Below are 27683 nucleotides of genomic sequence, written 5' to 3'. Positions count from 1 at the left end.
ACAACAGAGTAACATCTGCCCTACCATCTTACAAGAGACACTGTATAACAATATTTCACACACTTTTTCATTTATGAGACAGCAAATCAAAACCTTTAGAATAGACCCATATATTTAATGAACATACGAAGAACAACAACAACATAAAAGTAGCCCAGTTCTGAATTCTGTATCTAGATTAAACTCCTACTACACTCAAGAAGAGTTTTGCCTAAGATAAGATTTCAGGACTAGGCCTCCAGACTTATACAACACTACAAAACAGCAAATGCTTGCATTTAACCGTCCACATCCTTTTCCCTCTGTCAATAAAGTTTTGCTGACTACTGTTTTTATAATACATTGTGTAGTTTGACATATGGATACAGCAGAATCCACTGCAATTAATTATTTACCAATTCCTCCCACATGATTATCACAGTAATCACTGGAAGAAAAAAAGACAACCACGCATATTGTACTCAGTGGTAAATTTTGGCAAATTCAGTTTTCTAGATGGTGAAGCTCTGTGAATGTAGCTGGTGTTGAGCAATTTGCAGGTCAGAGGGAACACACAATGGATGTGGCTTCCTTTCTTAAGGAACTAACTATTGCAAGAGAGTACTTTGCCTCAAAGCTTTGCTTTTGGAAATGCCTTAGAAGTAGCAGTGATGTAATGGCTACAATAATGATATTATTTGTACTCTACATTGACAGCAGACAAACAAATCCCACAATGTATCACTGTATTCCAGTGGCGTCACTGTGCATCTTAAATAAGGAAGACCAAAATATATAATTGATATATTAAAAAAAAAAAGAAACAAGAAAAAAGAAAAGGTGAGATACTGATTTACTTTTCTGCATCTTTATGGTTTTTCTGCATCTTCTAGGCTTGAGGACATTTTACATATCCAATTTTATTTTAATTTGAGATTAATAACAAGGTATGAACAGGACAGGTAAACCTTAAAACCTGAACAGTTTTAAAATCTGAAAAGAAGAACCATTCTGCCTTTGCCATCAAATTCTTCTACCTGTGAATTCACAAGTCCTGCTGATAAGTACATAAGTAGAGTCACAGACAGAAACCTAAATGGCAATCAAATTATGTCTCATGCAGTTCTAATAAGCAACTATAGGAGTAAATGCAATAGCTTGATTTCATTAAAGTGGATAGATTTTGCCTAAATAATTAACTGTGCTAAAAGGACCTCAAGAGGAAGAAAGATAATTTGGCTGTCTAACAGCACATAATGGTCTTACTTGTTTGAATATCTAAATACACAAACAGATATTTTTTAAACTCATACAGAAAAATAAGTACAGAATCTCCAGTACATTTGTAATAACTAAAAATACAATCATAAACAAAGTATTTATTAAAAAAATAAATCAGCTAAAATCAGTTAATATGACGGAATTAGTATTTCTAGCACTCCAAACCTCCTTAAACCTTCAATTCTCTGAAATTATCCAGACATCATTTTTTAAATCCTACTCTGTATACCTGGGGAAATTTGACAATACCAAAATATGAAATCAGATCTATTAGATTAATACAACTGCTCTCTTTTTAACTTATTCCTCCAATGTAATTCACTAAAAATTCTTCACAGAACCTTGGGAGCTGATCCACACACAGGGTGAAGGGAAAGATGAAAGGATTTTACACTCCATTTTTCTTCACTAGTGAAGAACATACGATAGGTTGCAAAGTACTCATGTATATCAGAAGTTCATATTAAAAAAAGATAATATGAATGATGCAAACAAAGGTGAACTGTGATTCACTGGGGACAAAGCAAGCTTTGAATAAAAGGAACATTAAAGAAACAAGAATTGTTCAAAGGCTTTGTCACACCTTGCATCTTTAGTAAAGACTATTTTAATTTTGTAAAAAGGTGGGATTTGAACTCTGTATCTTATTTAAACTTACTGGTTCTAAAAAAATCTTTATTCACTTACTGACAGAGTACAGGTTTTAATGCATTTCTCTCACATACTTTTCTTGAGTATCAGAAGCCAAATACACATTTCTGATGACTCTACTTAGGTACTCCTTTTATAACATCTGCTTTAATATATTAGCAAAAAACATCAGAATGCAGAAAGACAGCAGAGGCAGAATATGCTCCTAAAATAATTATATAAGGCAACTTTACATTAAGTAACACGTGGGAGTGCGAAAGGAAATTTCAGCTGCTCTGGTCAAATACTGCCCCTTTAACTTGCAGATAATTTATAGGAGGTGGAACCTGGGCTTTCACTTTGTGACGCCACTGCTATGATCAATGGAAAGAATGCTTGGAGCCTGATAATCTCTAAATCTAAAACAAAGACACATCATGCACTTTGACCTGTACCTTTACTTGCATGGCCTGTATGAAAGAAAAATACAGGGAAAAAATCATAAGTAAAAGAGATGAAAAGATGAAAATTTTACAAGTTAGTAATAAACTGACTCAGCTTTACTAGGATAATTAAAACATTACAAGTTTTAGCTATAATAATAGCCTGTAAATGTATAATCAAATAAGATCTTAGTGAAAAAAATTATTCAGCTTAATCCTTATTAAATGATTTAACTTCTGAATTTATCTATTGCTATTCAGCACTACCATTTGTTGCTTCAGCTCACAAGGAAGTACATCTAATAAGTAAGCACATCTGTATGATTAATTACAGCATCTTTTCCCAAGATCATTAAAAAGAGAAAGGTGTCTGGAACTCTGGATAATCCAATAATAAAAAATATTCACATTTTCATGAAAATAGCTCTTTCTACCTCTTCTGCCCCCTAAATTGAGATTGTGACAAATTATGTTTAGAAATGGAAGTCAAACTATCACTGTGAAGATGCATTTCATTTGTGGATGTATTTTCCCATTGCATAGCTCATTACTATTTTGAAGACATCCTGGGAGAAAACTTAAGCTCCTATTTCTCAGCAGAACCCATTCTGAGACCACTATTATATACTCAACTGTAACTTTTATACATACACGGGTTTTATTACTGTTTATGATGTTAATACCATAAATACACTTAAATAAACATGCATACCATAGTCAACACTACATTATCAATGTGTCAGGCAATCTTAAGAAAATAAATTTAAAGTCATGTAGTTATGGTAAAATGGCAAATAAAGTTCAACTGTTATTTATAGGAATCCTTGACCAGGCATGGGAAAATACTATAGAAAACTGTTGGTTAAAAATAAACATTAGAAAAAAACCCCACCAAACCCCACCAAAAAAACCAGAAACACAAGAACCCCCACTTCTCTGATAGGTCTAAGAGTAACTTTGTTTTCTTGTGATGCTTGAATTAGCCTCAAAATGTTGAAGCCAATATATTGTTAAAATATCTTTTTATATTCTACTACATTTATATCACATAGTGAAAAGAAACAGCTACAAGAAAGACTGAAAGACTAATCATCAAATTAAGTGTTTAGCATCTTAGAATCTTCAATACCTTACTCAGACAAATAGCAAATTTTAATTGAAAATTTCAATTTTGTGAAATATGCAAATGCTGCACAGACATGGCTCAGCTTATATGCACCAAAGGTAAGTAAAGACAATATGTTAATTATATTTCATTTATTGGTGATGGCCATAAAAGTAATCCACTCATGATTTACAATAGTGTATCTAAAGGAAACATATTGTATGCAATTGAAAGAGTCTCAAAGAAGAGATCTAAACCTCTTGCAGGAAATACTACATGAAATGCTCTAATTATCATACATTTGCAAATAATATGTATTACATATTGCAAATGGGCACATGCCACAATGTAGTTTTGTAATACAACTTGGATCTTATGTCGGCCTCAAACTTCTATAATAGGTCTATCTAAATCCTTTTGAAAAACAGATTAAGAAAAAAATTCAGAATGAGAGCCAGTCAAATAAGCTTCAGTAGGCTATGCAAATTTTTAGGAACTGAAGTTATATATATCCAGCCACACATTTCTTTAGATGCAAAAGTTACACAGGAAAAATTGCCCACATATGTATTACATTTATTATGTACATGTGAACGTACGCATTTAGTCTTTTAATATCAATTAACTGTAAACTACAATAGGGCAACACTGAATCTTCATAAAAATGCTATTTTACCAACAAACCTATGAAATGTTCAAAAATAACAGACTAGTGGAGCTGAATACTTAAATTCTCCATTTCAACACTCCTATTACAAATCTGTTATTTCAGTGCAATCTAAGTTACCAGTCTCTCTCAGTTCTCTAACTTACCATTCCCCTCCGAGCAATCTGCTGCCATTTTTTCAGAAAAGAAAAATTAAAAACTTGCTCAGCTGTTAATACATTTATTTGAGAAAATATTAACAATGTTAATATTGTATAATCCAAATACAATGGGTATGTTATCAATTTACTGAATGTAATGTAATGATGAATCTTTTGTTACCGCTACTATTAGTTACTGATAAATAACAAAATCCTTCATCCTCTGCATGGGTTTTTTTTTATGGATATGTCATGTGAAGTTAAAGAACATGGTATATCACACCTTACACACTTGTGTTATCAGAGTATTAAGCATCTTCGGAAAAATGCTCTGTTGTAAGATGGACAGTTGTTTTAAGCAGCCCAAGATCAGCATGGGGCCTTACTCCTTTAAGAGATCCCCAACTGTTTTGCCTCGGGCCAACTGTTAATAGGCAATGTTCATATTCACAGTTATCTACACAGTCTCATGCTGGATAAATATTGGATATGAATACTTCCAAAAAAAATAATGCAAGTATAGATGAAGTGGTGATAAAGAGAAAAGTGCTAATTATTCTGTTAACATACTACTTCCTGAGCTGAATCTTAATATTAAAGCAAGAAATTATAAAAACAATATTCCCTGATGTAATGCCCTCTACTGATTATTCTCTGAGGATATAAATAAGTATCAAACCTTGCAAAAAAAAAATGAAATTCTGTTACATAGAAAATATCTTTTTTATTCCAAACCATGCAGTCTTTTAAAAATATTATTCAGATCTAAATATATGCTTTAACGAATGTGCTAGTTTTAGAGCATTTACATTATACATTATGAAATGTCATCAATTTCCCGTGTAGAAATCATATATAGAAAACCAACACAAAACTTCTAAAAGATGCCTCATGTATTGTATCATGATATTTAATTGATCATGAAACAAATGCCTATCTAAATGATCAGCTGTTCTGCAATCACTCCTGCAGATACGGTAATATATTAATAAAATATTAATGAAAAATACATGAAAAAAATCTTTTCTTTCTTCCTATATTAGCAATAACCATGCACAGTGCCCTTAAACACTATGCCTTTTATTAATATGCTTATATGCATATAAAATTTAATAAAATAAAAAAATGCAAATAAATTTAATAAAATAAAAATGCAAATAAAAATTTATATGCATATAAAAAAGTATGATCTTTATATATAATGTTATGCATTGTATATCCAAATGAAGGAAAGTACATTTACATATGCATCTACTTCCATGTTATATACAAATACACTATGAATACTTTTATAAATGTATCTCTATATTTAAATATGCACAACAGGAGTTTGAAAATGCAATCTCAAAACCAAATTCTTTCAAAGTTGGGGCATAAAGATTCTTGATGTTAAATTCCTGCGATTTTTAGAATAATTGGACCAATACTAAGGATACCTATGCTTCACTTTGTACAGACTTTTGTCATTCCTGTCATTCCAGACTGACTATGACACTAGCAGTTTACATCATATTAGCCCTTTATCAACACTGCAGTGAGAAACAATTTTGATTAAGTATGAATCACTTGATTCTAACCTAACATGCTTGAAAATAAACAGTACACCTAACTCTTTCCTCCTCAGGCCAATTTCAATGTATAAAAGTTGAAGTATATGTAATTAAATGTATGTGTAGCGATTGCCATATGATAAAAGTACAAAACTATGTGATAAGACTGTCATAGTGCCAGTGATCAGCAAACAGCCTGGTCTGTGCCCACTACGCATCTCACTAATGAGGATTATGCAAACATTTCAATTCTATCACACAATTTCAGGGAGGTGCACCTTGAAAACAAAAAAACACATTAAAAATTTCCTTTTCTCCAAATATGGAATTCTTTGTAGAGTCTGAATTGCTGTTCAGTACCAGCCATGAACTAATGATAAGCAGAAAATCTGTTATTTTTTGCTTGTAAACTTTCCAATATCAGGGTTTGGCTTAACCATATTTCAGAACCCAAAAAATATAACAGAAATTAAGCAAATGCTTTTTAAGAGAAATAAGAAGTGTAATAGCATATTTTCTGTGACTCTTGTCTAAAGCTGGACTTACAGTACCTAGGTTACAATCATAATAGAGTGAAATGCAAAAGTGTAAACCCCACCACTTCCCTGAAACACTTTCAAAATAGGACTACACCAAACACATTACAAATATGAATAAAACAAAGGGTTCTTTGCTGTATTCACCAACACTAATTTGGAATTCGATTTCATCTAGCTTTCACTGAGTAAGGCAGTCTTCCTCAGCTAATGTCAAAGTGACATTTTTTACCTTGACAACATGCATTTTCTCTATTATACAGGTAACAAATGTATTTCCCAGACATCATGTTGGCACCTTGTCATATTGAAAATGAGCAAAAAAAGAAATTAATGTGGTCATTAATACGAAGCAAGAGAAACAGTGCACATGTGGCACACTATATGAATAAAGAGGCATATGCAAAGACAGCATTCCTCTGTCAGTGTTGACAGAACAATACTGATTGACGTTGACAAGAAAAAGACCAGGCCACCAATGTTTTTTTCACTAGCTTCTATAAAAGAGTTTACCCTCATCTTTCTCTTTTTTTTCTGAAAAATCAACAATATATTACAACCCATAGTCTCTTATACATTATTTTGTTTTAATTTTAATATTCTGTCTTTGACTATGTAGCAGACATTTAACAAGTAACTCTAAGGTAGATAGCCTACAATTTGTATAGTAGTTGTCATGTCTATCATCAAGAAACAATATTTTTAGTTTCTTCTACCAGCACAACACCTGCAATCTGAGTAGATTTTCAGAGCCTTTTTATAACATACTAAACACATGCTGAAGATTTAATGTATCCAAAAATTTTTATTAACTTACTTTAGACATCTTGCTCTTGGTGTCACCCGTTAAAAACGCTAAATTGTTGATTTCATTCTGGATCACAAAATTTTGTTCTTCTCTTTTGAAATTCTGAAAATGGGAGGGGGGGGGGGAATCACCAGAAGTTTAATTCATCTGCAGTTACCACATTTTAATTGAAAAATAGAATTAAATGGAATAAAAAGTATACATTGTCTTACATGTGATTTACACCACAGGATAAAAACTTCAGCTACCATTCGAAAGAGTTCATCAGAATCTGCATCTGGTTTCTTTAGCCAATTGGCTCTAATTACAAAAACAAGAGAAAAATAAAGTAAGACAACTGAATATAACAACCTCTATTTAACAGATCAGGTTACATTTGTGTAGTTAATCTTGAAATTGAATGAGAAACACCTCAATTTTCCACAACCATGGTTATAGAGACCATTGTTCATGGCATGTCTCCAGCAAAACTCCTAATTCTTTTCTACTTACTTCTTCATGCTCCTCCTTTCCATGGTATCAACACAGTTTTGTGCCTATTATGCGAACCAGACTGAAATACAGACCTGGCTGAAAAGCAAAAATATTTCCCTGACTATTTCTCTATCCCTTTCCCTCCAATCATTGATGTAAAAAAGAACACCTTAAGGGTGTGAATCAAACGAATGACTGGGTAAAGCTATAATGCATGATTGCTTCACTTGATTTATTTTTATAATTCAAGACCTAATACAGTTTCTGTCTGGGTCTGTCTGCAGAAGCATGCTCAGAAAACTTGGGCAAACGGACTAACAGATGCAGCCCTCTTAAACAGGTCCAAAATAAAACCCATTAATATGACCATGCGTAAAGTGGGCACCTGACAGCAGACATGAAAGGAATTACTACACTATAACTTATGCACATTAACTCTATCTCTCTAGTTGGATTTCTCCACAGCCCAGTTAACACAGTGGTTTTAAGGAATTTGAAGTTTTTCCTTGCCAACAAGGTCTGAAATAGTAAAGCCTTGAGTTCATCTAGAAAAAGCAAATAATTCTCAGTAAATTGGTTCACATGACAAATGATCATACATGCAGTGAAAATGCTCCTAACTAACTCAATATGTACTAACATCTAAAAAATGTACATGGACAATGACTGTGTAAAGAACAATGTCGTTAAGGATACAATTAAGATATTGTAGATACTGAGATACTATTAGTACTCTTCAGAAGAACATCTTGGGGTCATGTTCTGGGACAAAAGAAAAGGAAAGCATAGCACAGAATAATCCTTCTGTAAATAGTTGAGGAGAAAAAGTTCTGGTAATTCTAAAGGCAATATAATGGCCACTTTTTATTTCCATCTTAAAAAAAACAACACAAAGGATTAACATCTTTGTGGTATTATCTACAAATAGAATGGTTCAGTGAGGCAAAATGGTTTTTCACCCTTTCATTAATAGTTAAGGGTTTAGCCATCTTTTAGTTAGTGAAAGGCATATTCATTTGCAATACCACTGAACTGCAGTAGAATATATAACAAGTCTAGTCAGGATAAGCATTCTTAATGATAATCGTGTAGCTACAATACAACTAAATAAGCCTAATGCATCTGAGAAAAGATTGTGTATCCAAGGCACATCATTCCATAAATTAAGAATCTTGAAATACTTGGGATCTGATTCTCAGCATAACATTAAATATGTTTCCGATTATCTGATCATGGAGTCCAGTACATTAACTAATAAATATGAACTTAGTTATTGCTTTTTATTTACCTGTTGTTGTCTACATAACGTATCAACATCGGATAGAAGGCGTAAAGGTCTCTACAAAGAACAGCAAACTCATCAAGAATTAGCAGCTCAGCTTCTTGGGTGTCACTTTTACTATCTGCTCTCAGTTGCTCCTCTTCCATCACAATCTTTACAGCTTTCTTCTTTAGTTTCTCCAGTGTCGGAATAAAGTGACTTTTCAGCAGATCAGGCCTAGCTTTGCTGATGATGGGTTGAGCATAAACTATACATAGAAAAATAAAGACAATATTATGATTAATGTGCAATTGATTTTAACATGAACTCTGGAGTTCTAGAAAACATAAAGGTCATAAACACTTCACATACTTTTGGACTATCATAAAATTATTAATAAAACTACAAATATAGCTTTTGTGTATGTTAAGAGATTAAAAACTAGTTAGTTACTGGGAGCTCAGATTATAAGTCAAATAAACTCAGTTTTAAGTCAAATAAACTATCATGGTTTTGGAAAGTCACACATCTCTAACTTAGAATGTAAACAATGCAGGGATTGAGACACAAAGTTCTCACAAAAATACTGGGATTCTTGTTTGTTTGGGTTTTTTGAGTGTGTTTTTTTGTATACCATGTCAGAAAACAGTCAGAAGATGGTGTTCTGGAAGAATTCCTGTATATCTATTTTGCATTGGGCAAGCTAAAATGCATAGAATGACTGACTAATTCAGGGTCATAGATCTATTTTCTACAAGCATTTGTAATAAAATGTAGATTACTTAAGCAAAAATTCCTTGTAAGAGCGTCACTAGTACATTATCTCCTTACATAGATAAACAGCCACCACAAAACTACAAGCAGTGGTCTCTACAGTTAAGCAGCAGACCTCTTACTAAATTTTAATGGAATCATCATCATCATCACCATTATTATTATTATTATTATTATTGTTAAAGAACTTTTTAGTATGTAAAATAATACTGAAAACCCGGTGCCAATGGGCATTACAATTTCACAGGAAATTATTACTTTTACATAGATTTTCTTGAACCACCTGTTGTGGTTTAAGCCCAGCCACGCAGTCTCTGTATAATTATATATTATACTTTTACACTGTTTTTCAGACAAATGATAAAATTTGGATACAGTATATTTCTTCAGATAGCTAGCTAGTAAATGTTATAGGAAATTCTGTGAAATTTTTCTGCTCATTTAATAGCTGGAAGTTACTCAGGCAAAGCACCTAATTCTGAACTTGGATTACTTCTGGGATTATTTCACCTTACACTTTTTCTTTCCCTTTTGACCTGATACTTCATGAATAGATAGAATTCCTGTGATTTATTCCCCCTACTACGACAGTCAGTTCTTGGGTGTCTTGAAAATAATGATCCATTGACTCAACTCCAAATTAAATGCTAAGGCTCTTATACAGTGCATAGAGAAGGTAAGATTGTCAGAATCTATTATGGTGTATAGAAAGCACTCTGCTTATAGTGATATTACAATGCATGCATAAAAATAACAATTAAAAAATTTTTAAAAATTAAAATATCTCTCTTATTGTTATCTATTCTTTATCTTTCTTTCCTGTTGTTTTCAATTACAATTTATGATTACTATAGCACTGAGTAATATGCTAAAGTGTAGTAAAGAAATGTGATTAGGTACAATTACTCTTTAAAAATATTAGAGTACCTGCAATTCTTTTCATCCAAGATGCTTCATCTATTCCCAGGTTGTTGTTAATAATTTTCAGAATGTTTCCAAGGACGATGCTCAGATGCTCAGATGTTATCATTGTACAGCAAGGCCCAGTGCTTTGAGGAATGCTCTCTGGCCCTCTTTCCCACCAGTAGGATAAATAGTTGCATAGCATGGGTAAGATAACCTCAATTACATGAGGCATTTCAGTGTACCTTGCTCCAGAATCTGCTAAATCATTAATTTCCTTTATTAGTCCATCCAACTGAGGGATCTCAGGACACATGTCTTCCACTGTATCGGGCATACCTAAAACTGCAAGTAAGGGTATAAAAGAAAAATATTAATTAACAAAATAAAAGGGAACATATATGTTCATCTATGTTTAATCCCTAAATACAAATGACATTGTCACTCAGGTTTTTTCTCTCACCATCTTGGGCAGATGTATTAAAACTTTGGGGCATACATGAGGATCTCATCTTATAAATTATGCCTTTCTGGTAATGTGCATGTAGCATTGATGTAGGCAATCAATGCCACAAAGATACGGCTTTACCTTAAGGTGTCCTGCAATTATCTGGTGGGAAGCCCAGCTATGTAAAAGTGCAGAACTGATAGCTTATATTGGGTAAACTCCGGCCATTGTTTTCATAACCTTTCAAAACTTTCATGTCAATTTGCAAAAGATAAATCCACTTCAGGGGAAAGGAAAAAAAAGTTCAAAATCATAGGCGAGATTAAAATGAAACTGTATCTAACTCAAAAACTCTTCACATCTATCTCCCAACAAAAATGACAGGAAAGAATTCAGTTTGCCAGACGCCTGTATTAGAAACTGAAGACAGCAATTAACAACCCATCATAACCTAATGCCAGTCACTCTAGTAAAATTCTTTTTCCGCTAGTGCTGTTTCTATAAGGTAAAAGTGAAAGGAACAAAGGGCTAGCACAAGCTTTTCATTAACTGCTTTTATATAAAAAAATTAAGAAGCATATGGAATTGATCTACCTGCTTCCACTCTCCTTCCCCACAAAGAAACAATGATTTTGGCATGTAATGACTCCTACAGTGGATCAATGAGGAAAATACTGAAATACTTTAAGATATAAGTCTATCAAGAGTAAGGGAGGAGAGAAACAAATGAAGAAAATCTATGTAAGAGACTCATGATCCTTTGATTAAGGTTTCATGGAATCAAAGTCATGTTCTGTCAGGAGTTCCCTATACTGAAATGCAGTGGAGTACTGGTAAGACAACAAAATACATAGATAATTGCCCTGTTCACATAAATAAGATATTGCACCTCTTGCACGTTGCTAGTAAGAACATAAGCGTACAATCTGCTAAGAAGTTTTGTAATGTAGATATGATCTTCGACTAAGCTTCAAGTTTTGCAGTATGCAGCTTCAGAAAAGAATTTAAACATCACATTCAGAAATATATCCAAATAAACCAAATATGTTAGGAGAAAGACAAAAATGTTAACACAGTCTCAATAAAGCAGAGCAAGGCTAAAATGACAAGTAATGAAAGAGCAATAGTAGGAGCTCTCTACTGAGGCGTACATTCAGGTCCTTTACCTTATTACAATTTCTATTACTATTAGTTGGAGAAGAGTGTTTTTATTTTGTTTCATTTTTTTTCATGAGGAACAGTACTTACTTGCTCTTTCTCTTGCACTTTTTGTGTTGAAGACAGACAATGGGTTGTAATGGTTGAGAGAAGGTTCAAGGAATGCTACTGGAATGGCTGCTGCAAGAGATGCTAAGCACTCACCAAGTGCGGGACGTTGCCTGTATGAGACACCAAAATTTACCTGAGAGGAAAAGTCTTTCACAGGCTTTCAATGTCAAGCATGCATTATAAAGCACTAATATTTACTCTGATTTAGTTTATGTTTTTAATACTATTTGACAATTTTGAAAAATTGTATTTTTCACATGACAAAATTTCTGGAAATTATGTTGGTATAAGAAACAGTTTTAAAACAAAACAGCCTGTACCAAAAATTCCATGTTAAAAGGTAAACTGCTCCACAGTGCAACTGTGCAACTACAAACAACACAAAACACATCTAGAACATGCACAAAAATAGATTAGTAACTGCATATTATTATAGCTGCATTTTGCTTGAACAAGGAGCAAATGCACAGAATTTGTGTTGGCAGCCACACCTTTTTCAAGATTTTACTACTTTTCTTTATATATGCATATATATATAAATATATATTTCTTTTGCTTCACACATTTATCATTTACATAAATTACAAGAAACACTACTGCCACTCACTGAAGACTGATTTTATGACTTTCTGGGTTTCTGTGTGGCATGTTCTGAAAGAGGCAATACAACATTCCCCCCCAAACCCTTTGCATGTTCCTATTCATCTGTTCTGTACTAGCAATAGAACTCAGCATCTTGATAAGCTGGATGAAGGAAATGATCTACTCAAAAACAAATCTCACCATAAAAAGAAAACTAACCAAGCCAAACCAACAGCAACAAAACATGTTCATCATCTGCCTGTATACATACTACATACCAGAAAAGAAAAATAAAAGGAGGTAAAAATGTACAGATGAAGGTACGAGAGATTCTGAAACAGTCCCTTTCAGCATAAGACTAGACCCACATTGGCTTAGGTACTCTTCTGAAGTTCTGAATTCCTGAAGCACTGTTTAGATGCCTCACAGATTTTGTTATACTTCATAGTCAGAATGACTACAGCAATAATACCACACTTGCCAGTAAAGCATTAGGCCTCAAAGAGGTCAAGGACTACTGTATTGTGCATCTGGTTGTCAACATTTATGAACCACAGAGACATTTAGAGAAGAAAGTTTCACAGAGAAAGCAGAAATATATCCAATATCCTAAACAACCTAAGCAGTCTTTGTACAACGGACAAAACCCTTGCACAATGGAAGTTTGACACAACAAGGCAGCAACAGCAATCCAAGTTCATATTAGTCCTGAGCCCCAGCAGTCAGGAAGCTTGTAGAATCATCTGAACTATTTCAGTCATGAAAAGTGATATTCACCTATGAATAATGAACTATGACTCATCCTGCAATGGAAGGTAAAATTTCTTAATATCCCTGCCAAATGCAGTAGGAGAGGAAAAAAATGCACTTTGATCCTAAATCTGAGCACTGTTTAACTTTAACTGATCAAGTCACCTCAAACATTTACTTTTAAGTTTTGCTGAAAAACTGAACAATGTGTTTGACATCCTACCACCTACCTAGACACTAATGTCTACCTACAGTTTAACAGCCTGAATGAGACTAGTGAAAACCAAACTAACTGAAATTCACAGTTGGAAACTTCTCACACAGCCTTTGGCAACTACTTAATTTCCTTGGTTATATCTGACCTGATCACTCTTCCCTTCTAAAAAGACAACTGTAGTAGGAAAAGGTGATGCAACTAGATGCTTAAAGGAATTGTAGACTCTACTCTTTTTAAATTCCAAGTAACTGGTATTTTCCTTTATAGAGTTAAAATGTCTCAGAATGCTCTAAATACGCTCAAGGTTTTGTGCTTGGGACAACTATTTTAGAATTCTGTGTAATCTTGGGTGTGAGACAGACACAGTCTACTTAGTACTCAGCCTGCTTGCCACAGCAATATGTGGTAGCCAAAATCTGAGAAGCCTGCTGGCAACTTATGGAAAAAAATAGCTTTCCCTATGGGAAAAACAAAACTCCCTGCAGATACACTACCATATGCAGGATGAAGTGTTTGCTTTTATTTAGTTTGGGATGGTTTTTGCTTGGGGTTTTTTTTTGGTGTTTTTTTTTTTTTGGTTTTCTGGAGTAGGATTGAATTCTAATAGTATTAGAATATAAGTATAGGCAACTACATTCCAGCTCAAGTATATTTTAAACATGCTCACACTGTTTCAGATGCACCTTTCATTTGAATTGCTTTATTATCTAAACAACACACTCCTAATGAAAAGATTTTACATGCTGTTTTTCATTCAGTACCTTTCAACATAGATGTTTTTCCCAGTCCCAAGGGAATATAGGCTACAAAGAATTCTGTAACATGAAACTTGTACATCACCCACTAGAGGAAAACAAGAGGTAGATTATTAATATTTATTCAAATAAAGACTACTTTCTAAATATAAAAAAGGTTTTACATAATCTGAAAAACGGTGTCTAAAACTTTTAGTGAATGTATGACTGAACATTCTATTGTTATTTATCAATAATACACTGTCATCTACATTCATGCCAAAACCTAACACAGCAGACATTTCAAGAGGCCAGCAAATACTTGCTAATTAGATACTGCAGATTATCATACTTGCAGAGTACAGTTTTAACCTAAACGACATCAGTCTGTATGTTTAACTTCCAGGAACACGATCTAAAGGCTCCCCACAGTTTTAAAGAAAATGGGCTATCATTTTCTCAATTATCTTCTGCTTTGAAAGTGTGATCATGCAAACATATACAAAATGCTGGAACAGCATATTGCTGAATCTTGAAGCATTTCAGTAATTTTGAACTGAAAGATGTTAAAAAAAGGAAAAATTAAATATTTACAGTGGTTTTCAAGTGTAAGAAAAAAACACAAGGAATTAATAGTGAGTTCTCTCCTTCAATCTAATGATGTAAAAATATGCAACAAAAATAAGGATAATTTAATTTTCTATAGGAAACAAGTCTCATTCACACAGCTGGTAAGAGAGCAATTTAGAGGAAACTTTAATTTCTTCCTCTCAATGCTTGCAGAAGTATTGTACATAAGTAACTTGAAACTTAGTATTATTTTTAAACATGAAATAGAAATAAGGTACTATGCAGCTAATATATGATTTAATTCTGGAAATATGCATGTTAGTGAAAACAGAATTTCATCCTTTGAATTCATGCAATCGTTACTAAAAAGCATTTGTATTATAACACAATAAACTTCAAAAATGAAATAAAAAACTTACAAAGTAAATCAATTCCAAACTGATATTGTGCAATATGTTCAAAAATTGATGTCAAGATGGGTAACAATGCTACTGTAGTATAATTGATATTCTGTGAAACACCCTTGATTTGGGTTCGTGAATGGGTAAATTTTCCAAGTTTCAGATTTTCTGAAGTTTTTTCCAGGTCTTCAGCTGCATTTTCAAAAAAGGCACGCAACCCAGCTTTAACAAGCTCAGATCCTGATTTCATAACAGTTCTGAAAAATAATGAATGAAACATATTAATTCTTCATTGATCTTTAGTAGTTTTATAGATATGTATGTACATTTTACATTCTATCAATCTTTGAAAACATACACATATATCAATGAACTTTATGTTATGAACTGCAAAGGACAGTTACATCTACATAGTCGTATAAGCAGCATTTTTGGAGTAATTAATACAAATTAATAAGAAGAAAGAGCTTGCTTCTCAATCTTGGCTTTCCAGTTTTTGTTATCTGCTTTCCAATAAGATAATGCCTTCTCAGCAGACATCATAGGTGGTGAGAAAGTTCCTCTGTACAATATGCTCAAGAAAAGTAACTCTTAGTTCCTAATTTTTTATGGGAGCTACAGCAATTAGATATGCAAGTCAGGAGGCATGCTTAGATGCATCTTCAAAACATGCTAAGTCTAGAAAATGCTACTGCAATACCACCAACACAGTCCCATTCTTTAATGTTTTTGCACTCTTCTCCAAGCCCTTAATGAAGCTTTCCAGTGTTATTATCCACAATGACTTCACTGTCAGGCTGCTGTATAACATAACTAGGCCAGAAAACAGTTCATGTTAGAAAACTATTCCAGCCTGTGTTTTAATATACTTAAGTATTTCAATGGTAAACAGTAAAATTCTGCAAATGTAATTGTGCACAAATATCAAGACATTCTTCATACTTCTAAAGCCAAATTTTCCACTAATTACTAAACTGTCTCAGCATACTCTACAGGTATCAATACTTGCAGTTCCAAAGTTTGTGTCATTTATATCTCCCAATAAACTCTTCAAATGTCCTTAGAAATGGTGACAGAAGTTTCAATGTTAATGACAGGCATTGAACAGAAAAATGAGATGAAACCCTTTAGATGAAATCTGTTAATATGGTCAACATCTCAATTATTGATACTGCTGATATCATTAGTTACAAACAATGAATAAAAAAATACAGAAATAATCCAACTGCTCCTGAAAAGGTTGGGGACATTTATGTCATTTGTAGCTGATACAAATGTTGCAAACTTACCGTGTGTCAAGAGACTGAGCTAAGATGTGCAGGCAGTTCACCATTGTAGCAGAATCACTCCCTGTTTAGAAAGAAATTCTATGAGAGCATGACAGTATAGAAAATGTAGGACAATCTAACAATCCAAAATGTCGTTATTAGAGATGCAGAGGTTAAACAAGACATAAGTCTCCCACCTTAAGTTGCTGGAGGGAGGGTTAGGTCTCGTGCTAGAACTAACTTTCAATTTCTTAAGTCTATTTCCATACAAAAGCTTAAAAGAATAACTAGTGGCTACTTTTGGCTCATTTTCATTACTTGATGCTGCATCATTCTGAACTTTCTATCTTGTAGTATTCATATTTCTTTAATTTTCTTACACTTACCTTTGAAGAAAGTTATGTTATTTTTCCATACATCCCCCTAGCATATAAAGAAATTAACTTATTGTATTCAACAGTTGGATGACAGAAATCAAAACAACTGATGTAAGATGGCTTTTGAAATCTAAAAGTAAATGCAAAGGCATGTGATTTTTTAAAAGGAGTCTGAAAATTATAGAAGCTGCTATTTTTCCCTTCTCCAATTACATATTCTGTTATTTGTTAGCTTCAGAGGCACATTCAATGAAATCACTAATTGTACTGGAAGTTTATGCATAATTTTATAGATTTTTCCTATAGCTTGTGAAAAGGTTGAGGTAAGATAGAAGCAGTGGTTATACATTCTTTATGTTTTTAACTTTATCATAAAGATCTTTCTTAGCAACTTACCAAAAAGTGAGATCCTATGTCTAACAAGAGCAGCTAGTTTGCAGAACAGGCTAAAGTAGAAAAGAACAGAAAGAGCAATACAAGACAAGACAAAGATTAAGATTTATTTAGAATGTGAGGTAAAGAGTAGTGGGTATATGAAAGAGAACACACAACATAGTTCCTGAATATGCACATCCTGAATCATGCATGATAACACACTATTTAAAGCAATTTGTGAAGATATCCTTTGTAAATAAATAAATCCGTGTTTAGCCACTGCTGATGATAAGATGAATCCTGAAATGTAAACAAATGAGAAGAGCTTCTGGCAAGTATGTCAGAAACTTGCATATCTAACCTATTTGTCAAAATGTATAATTAAGAGAAAGCAAAAATCACCAACTGTGACTATTTCAACTTCTGAAAGTAAAGAGAGCCAGGCATACTTTTTTATTATCTGTACTATACATTACAAATGGAATTAGGATGTAACAAAAAATGAGGAAAATATACCTTAGGAATTGCTATGGTCTCCTGCTAACAAGAGATTGTCATTGTTATCTTCACAATAGTAAGAAAATATACTTCCTATAAGACGAAAATAACTGATAGTCACTTTGCTCAGTGACAAATGGAAAAAGAATTATATTTCTGAATTTATAATAGCAGATATGCAGACTACAGGTCTAACTTTCTTCATGTATGAGCTTTTGTGTTTTGCACAACACGAGTAAGTATCTTTCTAGCTTTATTAAGCTGACCTGTCTGACTTCAGCAAAGCAATAGAGTATTCAGAAAGAGAGTATGAAATTGAATTCAAATGAAACAAAATTAAATGAAACAAAGCTTCAGTCCTCCTGAACCTGAGCTGGCTTCTGCAGGTACTGGAGGACTATCTTGTGTATTTGTTTATAATATATCTGAAAGCTCAGTAAAGCATAATTTTCAGGACATTATGTCCACTCACTCTTATGGGCAACTGCTTTATAATGACTACCGCCCATCTAGAAGACGGAAACAAAAGGGTAATAATAATTTGGAGAAATGCAAAGAGACACTGGAAGATAAAATGAAGAATAGAATCTAGGAAGTTCAGTGCTAGGTCTGATGCTATGTAACAATAAGTAAGTTATCTTTCAAATTTTATATCTAGTCTTCCACTGGAAATGTAAACTCTGTTCAACTTGGTGAAGGAAAGCAAAATAAATTTAAGAATCTGACAGTTAACGTAAGAAAGGATGAGCATAAAATACAGTTTGAGAGATCATGATACACCATTTCCCAAACAAAATAACTGGTGGCATACCCTTAAATGGAATAAAAAATTGGCAACAAAAATATTAGATGACAGTCATCACTAAAAATAAATTAAGTACTGATTTTTAAATGTTAATTGCAGAAAAATTAAATCCATATTTTTGTAAAGGCAACACATTATAAATTAAAAGGCAACTGTCTCTTTTTAATTGAGTTTTCTAGAATAACTTTGAGTCAAATGGCTGACTTTGAGTCAAATATAAAACAGTACAGACATCTAAGTTGTTAAATTCCAGCAATTTTATTTTGGGGGCAGAAGTAATTTTGTACAGAAGGGAGAATCCATAATGACACCTAAAAAGCTGCATCATGGTATTTTCACATTTTTTGATATCTGAACATTTAAATGTGATTCTATTTAAATAACTCAACTGTGGGATAAGCTTCAACCAGAAACTGCCATCAACAATGACATACAAACCAATCAGAAACTAAGTTTTATTAGTTCCATTGCTCACAGAACCATTCATTGGTTTTGATGTTATCCACAATTAGATATTGTTAGTATTATTACATATACTTAATTCTTTAATTATGTATTTCAGAATACTAAAATGAGGAATTCTATTCACTCACTGCCATTCTGATAGAGAATAAATTTATTTTCTTTCTATCTGAGGAAACTGAGCTTTTGAACTATCATTCCTTTTATTCTAAGAGTTGTTTAATTACCAATATAGAACCCTCCTGTATACATCTTAATTTTCTACTTACCTTGCTACCATTTCCTTTTCCTTATTTGATGCATATCCACTGCTACTGAGTGTTTTTGTTGGAGAAGACAGGAAGTAGAGGCAGTGATTTGTAAAGTACTGATCAACTAATGGTAAAAGAACCTAAGAAATACAGATACAAAATGTATTTTTCACAGAGCAAAATGGTAAATGTTGCAACAATGCTCTGATTGGTGAATTTATTCAAAGAATTTTCAAGTTCTGTAGCAGCTGTATTTTCTCATTTCAGACACAAAATAATAAAACTTAAAATCTTAAGTCTTACAATTTTACTTGAAATTGATATAAATAATAAACAGTTACACAAATCTATTTTGGATCCTATACTGCAGGCTTATCTTCTCACATTCAATAAAGATAAGTAACACTGAACTAAGAGTACCCTTCCTCTCCACTATTTACATAAATCTCCAGGACAGATATAAAGGGAGAGGGCTTTTTTCAAGAGCATAAATTAAATTATAAGCGTTCCTTACTTCAAATTTGATTATTGACAACATTTTCTTACTAGGTACACAAATGTGTATAACAACACTACGTATAGAAATATTTCTTCCTGTTAATTAAATGATACTATGCACTTCAGTGATATACCAGGGCAAAAATTTTCAGAAATAATTTATATATTCAGTGAGAGTATTTAATTTTATATAATAAATAAGCTGCCTTTTAATTTCTATGTTCCTTCTCATGTCAAAGCAGATATTTTGAAATATTTGGATCTACCAAATGCAATGAAACAGTTTTGAAAGTATTTTGAAATATTTGATAACATTTAATTTATTACTTACCAGGAAAAAAATGGGATAGATATATTTCTATTACCTGAAAAGTAGTCTAATGTTAACAATTTCCATGTTCTATATAATGGAATGTATATAATGCACATTACTTGAAATACTAAATCACTCACTTTGGCAAAGAATTTTATCTCTTGGTCATGTGGAGATTTTTCAGTTTTTCCACTGGTTACAATGGCTTCTGTAAGGATACAATCAAGGCAGACACAAATAAGAAGTTGTCTCAAAATAAATAACATAATAGCTCTTTGATATATTCTTGTAATCTTATTTTTGCTAAAATACAATTAAACCAGCAGAAACAGTTTAGCTAGTTAAAGATGCCCAAGAATTCAATCTTCAAATTAAAGGACAGAATTTAAGTTTCTTAAATGAAAGAAGAAGTGGTTGCTACAGATTTAAACACACCAATATCCAGATATTTAGCTATCAACAGTTTTAATTATTTTCAAATTAAAATCTGCAGCTTACCCAAATGTGCAATAAACTCTTGAGCAGAATCAACATACTTTAAAATTTTCTTCAGGAACTTAAAGGCAAACCTCTTTTCCATGGATGAAGCATCCAAATCCATGTCATTCAGACCCCTGTTTTAGAAAACATTAAGATAAGTAGCACTGATGATGACAGTACTATGAAACATTTCATTCCTTATTATTTTGGTGTTAAATTTTCGAAAGAAGAAAATGACCTTTCACAGCAACTCTTAGTTGTCATCTACATTGCCAGAAATGTTAAAATAAGTTCATGTTTCTCTAAGTGGAGTAATAGCTTTGGATTAAAATTTCCAAAATGCATGTATTTTAGAATAGGGACTTCAGAGAGCTACCTTATTGCACAAATGAAGCCATAGTTCATTTTAATCCAACAAAGCAATGCACTTGCCCCTCAATATCTACTGCTCACAGATCGAAGTGCCAAATATTTAGGAAGTCAGCAACTGCATCTTTACACAATCAGTCTAAGTACTACACTTCATTTCATTATTCACATTTTTGTCCTTTAATTTTATGAAGTCAAAATGACTTAAACTACTAAATGAAAACCTAAATGTAAATAAAAAACTACTATATTATTCAAAGTAATTGAAAAATTGCAGTGGTATGTGATACTTTACGAAGATGCATGTATTATGTATCCTTTGAGATAAATTAATGACCTAAACCATGACTAGTACATTCAAATATATTAAACAGGAACAAAAACATGTATGGTTGGCTGTGCCTAGATTTAAAATATTAGATTTTATTTCAGCTACGAATAAAACCTACCTTACTGAAATTCTAAAATTCTTTAGGATCACAGAAAAAAATAGCTTGGAAGGAACCTCTGAAAGTCATCTGATCCAAGTCTCATCTCCAATCAAAGCTAAATCCAGAGTTAGATCAGGTTGTTCAGAACCTTGTCCAATAATGTACAGAGTATCTTCATGCACTGAAATTTCATAATATAAGCTGGAGACCCTACTGTAATGTTTGACCACCCTCACTGTGGAAAAAATAAAGGTAAAATACTTTCATATATCTAACTGGAATTTCCCTTGTGACAGCTTGTTAATTTGAAGAGAGAATGTTTGACTTCCTTATCTCTGTAACCTTGCATTAAGTATTTGAAGACAGTATTAAAACCCCATTGTAGCCTTCTATTTTAATACTGAAAAAATCTAGCCTCTCCTCAAAGCCTCTCCTAGCATGACATGCATGCCAATCCCTGAAGCATCTTGGTGACATAACTTTATAGATTTTGAATTTATTCTGCTTTCAAACATACTTTTTTTTAAAAAAAAAGTCATTAATTTCTTCTTCATTTCCTTGAAGCTTTCTTGTATATTTGTTTAGTTTGCAACTTTTTCATGGTCTCTTTATTCCAACATTAAAAAGACTAAACTGTACTTGAGACTTTCAGTTCATATATAGGGTAGCCTATGCCCAGGATACATCTAACTGGCTCGGCAAGTGCAGAACTAGCATTAAGGGAAACCTTGTTACCCAAAATGGCTACTTCATTTGCTACTTCAGACTCTTCAAACAGTAGATAGGAACCCCTTTCTCAATTAGAGAAAAAGACCTTAAGTGAGGAACTGGTAGTTTGTGGCACTGAGGCAAAAGCAAGAAAGGAACAAGAAAACAGGAAAGTTGCTGGATTCATTGTTGTGTTATGGAGGAAATGATCATTTATCCTGGGATTCCTTAGCACTGGTATAGGAGTAAATTAGGGAGAATCAAGGGTATTAACAGGTATATATGGTTGTCAGGCATCTCCTGCTGCCCCAAGCTTGGAGTGGATAATTTATCTAAGTATTTATATGTATTTGCAGTGAGATCACTGACAATATTATCTTTGTTTATAATAAGTCATGGTAGCTGAGAGTTTACATGTACTTTCCTGAAAATTGAAAGACATTGGTAGCTCGGTTAAATAGCAAAGCTGATATCAAAAGAGATTTAGAGATTTAAAACAAAGATGCTTAACAGAATACCATGTTTTTTTCTAACTTATACTCGATTTAGGCCCGAGAGATTTTTCTATATCTCATAAGCACCCAAAAGTAGTCCAAAAGTGTTCCTGACAAAGAGAGAGGAGCAAAAATCAAAACAGAGGCAGATGGTATATGTAACGTACACACACTATGCCGCCTATATGTTTCCAGTTAAAAAGAATTTCCATGTTTTAACGATGAGCCCAACATTTTCAAGACTGACATTCTGGAAATGTGATAATTGCAATCAGCACTTCAAAATGAAAATTTGTATATATTTGAAATACGCACATAGTCATCTTAAGAAAACACTGAGAAGATGATAACTGTGATTCACCCTTATACAGACAATTGCTGAAAACTCTCAGCCCCTACCCCATATGGAGTTTGAGCAGGCTTTTTCAATTAGTTAACACTGGAAACACTGTCTTCTTAACCTGAACAGATACAGCCATAAAGAGATATTAGAACTTGTATTTGAGCAATTCCATTGGTGTTTCAAAGGATCACTCATATATAGGAACTAAACCTGCTTTTCCTATTCAATGCCTCTAAAGCAATTATAGAGGATATTAAAATGTCTGCTGGCATACCTACATTTTGGTTTCAGGCTGAGAGCCAACATATGTGGCAGGAGGGAATTTTTCTTCGAGTAAAGCAGAAATGTATATTTAGAGCTGTCTTCTAATACCTTTAAAAATGTTATTAATTGCTGAAGCCAACAGTTACCTTTTGAAGATCCTAATAATCAATCAGTATAAATTTCTAAGTGTATACTTTCACTACAGACATAGACTTGAAAAACAGAAATAAATGAAATCATCTGACTCTGTACATACAGAAAAAAACTGCTCATGAATATAGTTTATTTTATGAAAATGCCAGCAAAACTGCAGTTTCCTAAGTTCTCAGGTGTTTCACATACAAAAGAGATGATAGTTACAGTATATTAACTTACAATTCCGTCGTATAAAGCAAAAAATACAGTATAATAAATTATTTTCATTTCCTTGACAGTGTATGTCCCCACAAGTGTGCTGACTTCCAGACACAGCAATTCAAAGTCTGCACTTCTGCTTGAGCAGAAGTTTGAAATGCCCACAAAATAGCCACTTTGTCTTAGCACTCCACAGAATTCAAACCAACATTTTTCTTAAAAACTGGATTAAAAAGCACTTTTATATAGATGTGTTTCAGTATCAGAACTCAGATTTATTTTCCGATTACACTTACAAACACTGCTGGCTGGTAATTTAGAAGTTTTGAGTCATCTGCTTGTTTAATTAAACTACTGTTGTATTTTGTATCTACTGTGATCACATACTTATTAAAAATATTACCTGTCTACATTGTTTCAGAAAGGTCTTTCTAAACATAAAAATAACAAGGATTCTGATTTACATAAGATATGCCAAATGGTAATTATGTTACTAACAGACTGCAGTGAGATAACGACAATCATCGTGGTTCCTGAACAGAATGTAAGCAAGTATCTCAAAAAAAAAATGTGCAACTTACCGGGATATAATTATACCATTGACTTGAAGGAATTTAAACAGCTCTTGTGCCTTTTCACGGTCTCGCGATTTCTCCTTAGCTGTCAATGTGTCGTAAGGTACCAATAAAGGATGACTACCTCCACCTTTAGTAAGTTGAAAGAACTGTAAGTTTTCTGCTGTAAGATTTATTTTGCTTCAAGAACAAAAGGGAACTATTCAATTTTGATTGTCTTACACTGCCTTCTTTCAGACTGTTTCTTCTCCCTCATTTTTGTCTTTTTTTTTATCTTTTGTGTGTGTGTGTGTCATTTACAGGATTCTAGCTTACCTTTGCTTTCCAACTCCATTTTCTTCTTTTTGGCCCATATGTTATGGTAGTTTTCTGCCATTACCTCAGTCATTCCCTATGTTGCCATCAGAAAACACAAGATGCAAAATTAGGAGGTGACAAAACTTGTAATTCTACGTAATTTTACACTACTGTGGCAAAGAAACATCACAGTTAAGTATCATTTCTACATTCGACTGTTCTTTGAAGTCACCATAGGCACAGGGCTCATATATACCACATGCTGTTTACAGCCCCTTCCCTGGTTACATGATAGCTTTTTCTATGAACTCAGCACCAATAGGATCAACAGTAGACATCTCTTTCTTATATATATAAATAGTATGGCTTGCACCTTTTTACAAAAGCATATCACAAACGCAGTCACAAATAGGCTCATAAAACCTGACAAAATTCAAGTCATTAATTACAAAAGGACAAATATATTAATTCTTTTCAGCACAATATATGCAAAACACAAATACAAACCTGAAGCTCCCTAGAAAGCATCACATTAGAGAGATCAAGTGGTGCTGGGTTATATCCATTTCCCTGCAGGAAAGAAAAAGGAATTATTTTCAGGTAAAAGTATTTCAGATAAAGTAATCAAATACTGAAATATAACATCTCTGGTTTTGATCTGATTAGAGTAACACCATTTGCATTTTTAAACTTTCTTGTAGAACCTGTGTTCACCTTTTATTTGCAATGTACTGAAGACACACAGGATGATTAACAGAATACATCTGCAGAAATAAGGTTACTGAAGATACTTTGATCTCCCTATTTGCAGCAAATGGCAATCTGCTAAAATCTGAGCTTTTTCAGCCTAAGAGAGGAGACCAGTCATGAGGCATACAAGATTCAATACAGGGCAGAACAGTGTGGCAAGAGTGTGAATGAACTATATACTAAAGACAGGACATCACAACATAAAGTTAAAATAGGTTATTGTCTCATGCAATTTACAGACTAAGAAAAAGGAGTGGGATATATTTATGTAGTCTTTAAATGTTTAAATATGAGAGCTGCAGTGCAACAAACCTTAAGTGCTTAAATTAAGTATTATTTAACCTATGTTAAATGTAACTGATCACATATATATCAGTGATTCCAATCATGTACTGAAGTTAAACATGTGCTGAAATCCCCTACTCAGTCATGTCTTTATCATGTATCTTCTTGGGCAAAAAGGCTCACTGCAGAAAAGGTTCAGCTGGCTGGAAACACAATTGCCAGAAACAGGAGGACTCCCTGTAAGGAGTGAAGTTCACTGAGGAAATAAGAAATGCTGTCTTCAAGTGTGCTCAGGGGCCACTTGCGGTAAGCAAAACTGCTTCTGGGGAATGAACCCAACATATGCTTAAAGTGCCTGATGCTCACAGATAATCAGTTCTGGTGCAACTGTATGTAGGGGATCAGCTTGTGGCACATCTTTTGTGTACTCCTTCCCCCATAAGTAGTAGAGCTCCAATGCATTTATCATTAAATCTCACTATATTTGAACACAAATACATGTTTAATTCACCTCAAGGGCTACAATAAAAATTCCCCAACATGTCATAGTTTTAAATAGTTGCCCACCTCCAAGACACACAGTGAGCAGCAGTCTCAGCATGCAATTATTAAATGAGTATATAAAAACTGTCTCCATGTCTTCTGAGAAAATGGATACAGTGGCAGCCTTATCGTTTTAAAGCTGCTTTTTTGCAATCCCCTCTTTAGTGTTGCTTTACAGTTTTTATTATAGTGACATGACTTCCAGTCTCAGAACTCTAACATTAAATGTTTATTTTCATTAGAAGAATAGAAAATTAACATAGTTTTTTAATAATTTCTTAGTAGATTAACAAACGAGTCTTTTGCTTTCTGAATTTAAGCAATTCCACTTTACCTGGCTAGACTGAGATATGTTGCGGAGCTTTTCATTTTCACGCTGATGTATCATTGCTTCTCCTCCTTCCTTGGTCCTTTCTAGGCTCCATCCCATGGCCAACATGGTTTTCAGTGATTCTCTGGCAGGCCAACGATAAATTTCCTTTTCCTTTGAAGAAAATAATGTAAAATTTCTCTGTATTTAGCAAGTAACAAACACACGATAAATATATTCTGCCCTTTATAAATTGTCACATGCCACAGTGGCAAACAAAATTTGAATATTATACCTGAGGACACATGAGAAAAACTTTTAAATACTTACTTTTTTTTCATTTTATTCCTAGTAGCATTTATTTCTGGAATATCTGTTACACAGTAACAGCATTCAAGTGAGCTCTGGAGCAATGATGTAGTTTGTATCTGAAAACTTTTTGGATGAAGCCTTGGGTGATATGGTTTAGTGTGAGGTGTCCCTGCCCATGGCAGGGGGGTTGGAACTAGATGATCTTGAGGTCCTTTCCAATCCTAACTATTTTATGATTCTATGATTAATTCCTCTAACCCAAAATAATACAAAATTGATGGCATTACAAGTACTATGAAATTACTCAGACAAGTATGTACATCTGAATGCATCAGCACAAGGCCTTTTTTTAGTCTTGCTATATTTATATTAATTCATAAAATGTCACTGATCTATTTACCTCTTCATAGAAATACAGCCATTGATAAAAAATTAGGGAACAGCCTGTATTCCAACATTCTTTTGAAAAGTAAAGTTGTTACAGAAAATCTGAAAAGTTATGGCAAAGAAAATTCTGAATATGTCATATTAAGACATCTCAAATCAACCTAATAAAAGTATTTCAGGTCATACCATGAATAAGATTTTTATGACAATTACCTAACATGACACCTTTCATGGAAAGATCTGATTTTTATGTTCAAAAGGTCTAAACTGAGACAATTCAGAAAAATCTCTTTGAACTGTTTTAATAACAACTCAACCAAAAATTCCTCAGCTCCTCTCCAAAGATTTCAAAGCAATTTACAAACCTTGGGAAATTAAACCTTTTGAATCTCTCTTGGTTTTTTATCATTTC

General features: G+C 33.2%; 1 protein-coding gene across 1 annotated transcript in view; it reads right to left on the bottom strand.

Moving 5' to 3' along the window:
- RYR3 (ryanodine receptor 3) overlaps positions 1–27683 on the bottom strand; it is a 215655-nt gene that overhangs the window by 38101 nt on the left and 149871 nt on the right. The window contains exons 54-70 of the mRNA XM_005149274.3: positions 26597–26746; positions 25192–25254; positions 24703–24778; positions 24394–24517; positions 20868–20983; positions 20510–20577; positions 19577–19698; positions 17564–17613; positions 16812–16872; positions 15541–15779; positions 14579–14660; positions 12248–12378; positions 10576–10896; positions 8902–9142; positions 7352–7439; positions 7149–7241; positions 2346–2360 (exon numbers count right to left, since the gene is read on the bottom strand). Coding sequence (XP_005149331.2) covers positions 2346–2360; positions 7149–7241; positions 7352–7439; positions 8902–9142; positions 10576–10896; positions 12248–12378; positions 14579–14660; positions 15541–15779; positions 16812–16872; positions 17564–17613; positions 19577–19698; positions 20510–20577; positions 20868–20983; positions 24394–24517; positions 24703–24778; positions 25192–25254; positions 26597–26746 — 2040 coding nt within the window. The remainder of the gene's footprint in view (positions 1–2345; positions 2361–7148; positions 7242–7351; positions 7440–8901; positions 9143–10575; positions 10897–12247; positions 12379–14578; positions 14661–15540; positions 15780–16811; positions 16873–17563; positions 17614–19576; positions 19699–20509; positions 20578–20867; positions 20984–24393; positions 24518–24702; positions 24779–25191; positions 25255–26596; positions 26747–27683) is intronic.

This window comes from Melopsittacus undulatus, chromosome 4 (genome assembly GCF_012275295.1).
Source record: "Melopsittacus undulatus isolate bMelUnd1 chromosome 4, bMelUnd1.mat.Z, whole genome shotgun sequence".
Classification (NCBI taxonomy): domain Eukaryota; kingdom Metazoa; phylum Chordata; class Aves; order Psittaciformes; family Psittaculidae; genus Melopsittacus; species Melopsittacus undulatus.
This window is presented reverse-complemented; position numbering and strand designations above follow the sequence as displayed.